At 37.7% G+C, this 5,376-nt stretch overlaps 1 protein-coding gene across 3 annotated transcripts in view; it reads left to right on the top strand.

Moving 5' to 3' along the window:
• The window catches only part of ICE1 (interactor of little elongation complex ELL subunit 1), a 107,427-nt gene extending 102,787 nt beyond the window's left edge, over nt 1-4,640 (top strand). For all 3 annotated transcript variants that reach the window (XM_072152912.1, XM_072152913.1, XM_072152911.1), the window contains exon 20: nt 1,541-4,640. In XM_072152912.1, the coding sequence (XP_072009013.1) occupies nt 1,541-1,719 (179 nt within the window). In that variant the 3' untranslated portion in view covers nt 1,720-4,640. The remainder of the gene's footprint in view (nt 1-1,540) is intronic.
• The last annotated feature ends 736 nt before the right edge of the window (nt 4,641-5,376 follow it).

The following is a 5,376-nucleotide window of genomic DNA, read 5'->3' as shown; positions in this document are numbered from 1 at the left end:
GTGCTTGCTGGTGGCCACGCCCCCTGCAGCCTGTGTGTGCATGTTTGTGTGTTTAGGAGAGATACAGCAGCTCCAGGCAGCCATGTTACAGCAGAACATGTCAGATTCATGTGTAGCTGATGTCTGTGTCTCTCACCTGTATATTAGGAGGATGCAGCATGTCAGCAGATGCAGCACACACACTAGCCATGCTTTACTATACATTACACACAGACATGAGCAGGGAGAGGAGAGGGGAGGGGTAACAGGGGTGACATCACTGCCTCTGACCATGTGACCAGCCTCATTTACATGATAAAGAATAGATGATTTTACAATGAATAATGTATGAAATGACTAGATAAAGGCTGGGATGGGATCCTTGTGAGCTGCGCCAACAGGTAGAGGTGACAGGACTAGTGACACAGACCTGATGACAGGTGTCCTTTAAGGACGTTTTGAATAGTGACCTACATTTTGTTGCAAAACTTTCCTCATCGGTAGAATATAATTGAAGATCTTTGAAGGAATTTTGAACAACAGCCGTATTGGAATCATTGGGAGCTACGGTCAGAGTTTTTTATACTCCTTTTTTTCTTGTTTAAAGTGGGACTTGTTGGATCGGTCTCGGACTGTGGTGTTAGCTCCTGTGGTATGGAAGTGTGCTGCACTGTGTTTTTATAACTTTTGCGGGTCCAATAATGTTTCTGATTTATTGTATGGATTGTTATGGATGCAGCGATACCAAATATGTGGGGGGGGGGGTGTTTTTTTTAGGGAATGTTTGTGTTTAGGGGACTTTAACTTTATTTAATTCTTTTTATTAAAATGTGTTTTTAAGGTTCTTAACTTTTTTTTATTTACTTTTACAGGTTGGCCTGCACAAGCGATCCACTGATCGCTTGTTCAAGCTCTTCTTCACCTTACACAGTGCAATACAGATGTATTACACAGTGTAATGTAACACACTGAGCATGCGGCTCCCGGAAGAAGACGTGCAGCCCCGGGGCACTGGCAGTCCCCGGGGTTGCGATCGGAGCAGTGGACCCTCTTCAACGCACCACCTGGAGCTACAGTGGGGTGTGCATATATTATAATGCTATAAGCTCCCTGAGGCGCTCAGGTGACGTACCCTGAGTGCTCCCGGCTACTTTGCAAAACTTTTATAACTATTTCTGCAAGCGTGGGATATTGTTGGAATAGTCCTGAGGAACTATGTTCTTACTCGCACACATCTACTAAAATGATGTTCGATGTCCTTTAACATAATCTAATCTTACACTTACAGGCTATTTTCGCTATTTTGTGATGTTTTGCTAAGTTATAAAAGCTGGGAAAGAATCTGAGTGCATTAAAAACACTGCATTTTAGGCAGGAATATTTTCTTATTTGATTCCTTGTATGCAGAACGATCTCTTTCCCATATACAAGCATCTGTTTGTATCCTTAAATTTTGGATTTGCCCGTGACTCAAGATCTGTACTGTATTCCCACTTAGATCAAGTTCCACAGTTTCTTTGTAAGCCTAATATTTACCGCAACCTCCTTTTTCATTACACAGGTGTACCTTGGGGCATCCAGTTGGCATCTGTATATATGCTGTGTGACACTGCTCCTTGTGACCCACCTCTCATCCACCAGACTCTCCAAGCGTGGAAAGAGACTTCAAAGAACATTGTACCACCAGCTGTCATAAACTGTATGCAAGAGATTGCATCATTGTGTGTTCAGGATAAATGAGTTGTTTTAATGTCCCCTAGGTGTTAAGGGATCCTGTTGTCAAGATTCTTGAGCATTGTAGGAGAGAAGTGCCTTTTTCCATTTCTTCAATTGTTTTTTGCACTTTGGTATTTAAGGATGAAAAGCCATTTTTTTTTGTTATCCCACAGAAGCACAGAATTGTCAGCAAGATTGTAAATGTGTAAATTATGAATGTCTTGTAAAGGTTTTGTAGAATAAATGTAGCTAAAGTTTTATCTGTGGTATGTGAAGTTGAATTGAGTCAATCATGACACCATATATAGGGTCTTCTACATGTAACCAAATTTAATCTTGGTTTTAACACTTTGTAAAAAAAAAAATCCCCTTCCCGGTCTGTCTTGTTACCATTATATTTTTTTCTACATTTTCTTTCTAAAGGAAGTGCTTGTTAGGCATGAGCTATTGAACAAACATTACCCTCTTACTGATGACTGCCTGACTTCCCTGCTCGAGCAGGGCCTTGGCACTTCTGTGCACTGGATTGTTCCAATTTGACATAATGACATAAATGACATAATTATTGTATTCTCTAGAACAACATGGTCTCAAAATCCCAGAGATTTGATATTATTCATTATTTAAACTTCACTAAATCTTTAAAGCATTTTTTTATTATTTTATTTCAGAAATAAGAGCAGATTATAATTGTAAATTTTGCAATCTACCCCATTAAAGGGGTATTCCAGGAATAAGAATAATGTATTTTCAAATGGGTCATTAACATATAAGCTAATGTAATTGGTTATTTAAAATTTTGCTCCCCTTAGCAGAAAAATGCTTTGGCCATACACTATAATGGAGAATGAAAATGCTCCTGGCCCTTTAATCAGTCCTGTGATTTTGTCCCTGTAGAGGAGACACAGGACAGAAGATGGTTGCAGTGCATCCAGTATGGCCAGGGTTGTGGTGAGAAGTCATCTGAGTGAGGTAATGTGCAGTGATGACAGTTACACATCATTACTATGGTAACAGAGCAGAATAATCAGTTATATCAGAGCATTAGAGGGAGGAGCTGTTGCTGAGAACTGAAGGTTCATGGGACTTGTAGTAGTAGATGGCAGCCATCTTGGAGATGACTACAGCTGATTTAGAGAGGTCATAAAATTTTGTGAATTGTAAAAGCAAACTATTTAAGCTCTATTTTGTGATAAATGAATATAACAAAACTCAATGTCATTCATTTATAGCATTATGGGTTTTTGTATCAGACATTCTTATTCCCGGAATACCCCTTTTAAGCCTATTTTCCCTGCAGTCTATTTAAAAGCTAAATATTAACTTTTTCAGTACTTGGAATATATTTCCCTTAACCCAGCTACACCAGCTATTCAATGTATCCCCGTCCATAAGATTAGTAGTAACAAGCTGCTCTATGACGGTGAGACCCCAACTGATCAGGACAGTATGGGAATGTGAAAAAATGTATGCTCATTTTAAAGTATCCTATGAAATTTCTTCAAAAATGACTAACTCAAACTTCTGCATCACCCCTGTGTACATAACATTTATTTAGAATATTCTTTCCTAATCTGACATTTACTTTTCCCAATTATTGATGGATTATTCAACTATATCCTACATAAGAAAAGCTTGAAGACCTACAGCTATACCCAGTCTGTTTTAAGCTTAAATGGAACCAGTCAGCAGAATTTTACCTAATAAATCACTACCAGTTAAAACAGATGAACAAATTCCGGATCATGTTACTTTCATGGCCCAGGATAATGGTAATAACAATGTAAATTGGATGTATAAAGTTGTGAAAGTGGAGAGTTTAGTCAGGCTCTCTCCTCACCCCCTCTGCTGTGATTGACATCATTCACTTTAAACTTTTGAAGATGAGGTTGTGACATCCCTGTATACAGGACTGTCAAATACAAACTGCTGAGCTCTCCGAATCTGTGCCTTTATACTATCACTTTGTCTTCACAGTTGATTATTTTGATAATGCTACAACACCGGGTCATGAAAGGAACATGATCTGGAAAGTGTTTACCATTAAAGGGAACTTGTCAGTAGAAATTGACCTAATAGAGAATTATAAGTATATTGACAAGCAGCTTTTGTTTGCCTCCTGAGCATTATTTATTATCTTAATTCTTGTTGTGCAGTGTTTTAATACTTGTGGTATAAAGGTTTGTCTGGAAGATTATTTTTACCTATATTGCTGCCATTATTGTCCAGTTTTACAGAAGAAGTAATAATGGCTGTATATTCACTACTTAATATTGTGTGAATACTTTGTCAGGGAACTGCCAATTGAATAGTGCTGCACCCAGGCCATGAGATGGATGGATATGACATCAATCACTGGGCTGTGGAGACAACAACTACAGGCGACAGGTGATCAATATCGAATTTGACTGGATCAGCTATCTTTAGAAGATGTTGTAGAAGATGGCAGCAATAAAAATTGTAAGCTGTAATCTGATTGAACAATCATAAGTACTAAAAGTTATTCTGTGGGGAATTGTTTTCTGCTTTGTGGGTGTTATATTTTTCGGGAGTGCAGCTTTGAAATTATTTTAAAGTGGGGTTTTGTTTGTTTTCTGCGCGCTCCGCTGTGCATGCTTGATGGAACATACTTTGTGTCTCGCAAATTTCACCAAGGATTATAAACTTTTTTTATAACACAGATATTCTTTGGCTTGCATTGGTTCACTGTAACATTCTTGTGTATGGTGCTTTATTCTTGTACAGTTTAACAAATATTCACAGAGATAAGTGGAAACACTCAGTGAATGAGTATTTATAGTATAGGTCTATAATGTGATTCACATTTAATGTTATTCCTCTTTAGGAATTCTAATTCCTGTACATAAAATGTTTTAAACTATTTTCTTTATTTTGATTTAGTATGCATCTGGTATGCTTTAAAATAAAATTGTAATTTCAAATAAGACATTGTATGAGAGTTTTTAATCCTTTAAAAATTGCCTTAAAACGGAAACTGTTAGGAAATGTATGTTGATCCAGGAATTTATTTTGGCTTCCATATTGCAGATGGGAGGGATTTTTTTTTTATGCAGCGGGTAAAATAAGTATTTAATACACAGCTGATTTTCCCACATAGTCTGAAAAAAAATTACACTTTCGTATCCGGTGCCTTTTCTTTCCGAAAGAATGTTAAAGCCATCTCCAATTCCTCGGCACAGAATGGGGCCTCTAACAGCTGTCTCTGTTCCTGACTAAGGCGAGGTGAATCAATATTAGACACATAGCTCAATATATTCCCTGTGCTCAGAGCCAACTTTGTAGAATAGAAATCTCAGTAGTACTCATTAAAGACCTTGAGAATGGCCTTGTCTGAATTAACCATAATTGCATCTGAAGCATATATCTCCTTAATATGGTTCGTTCCTTCCCACATTCTAATCTTATTGGCTAAATGTCCTTTTTTTCTCTTGAACAAAATATTTCCGTTGAAGTATTTTATTCTCGGCAGCTTTGTGCGTTCTGCCAAAAAAGTTTCTGAGCTTCCTTCCATTGTGTGGGTCTGTCAGATATTGATTTAGATTTATGTGAGCTGATATGTGCCATGTACAACCCCCTCATTTACATTTTGTTATGAAATCCCATAGAGTGCCCACAATGACATCCATTTCCTTTATCCACCAGTTAGAACCAGAATGGATT

This window comes from Engystomops pustulosus, chromosome 5 (assembly GCF_040894005.1).
Source record: "Engystomops pustulosus chromosome 5, aEngPut4.maternal, whole genome shotgun sequence".
Classification (NCBI taxonomy): Eukaryota; Metazoa; Chordata; class Amphibia; order Anura; family Leptodactylidae; genus Engystomops; species Engystomops pustulosus.
The sequence above is the reverse complement of the archived record's forward strand: the minus strand, read 5'-3'. Positions and strand labels throughout refer to the sequence as shown.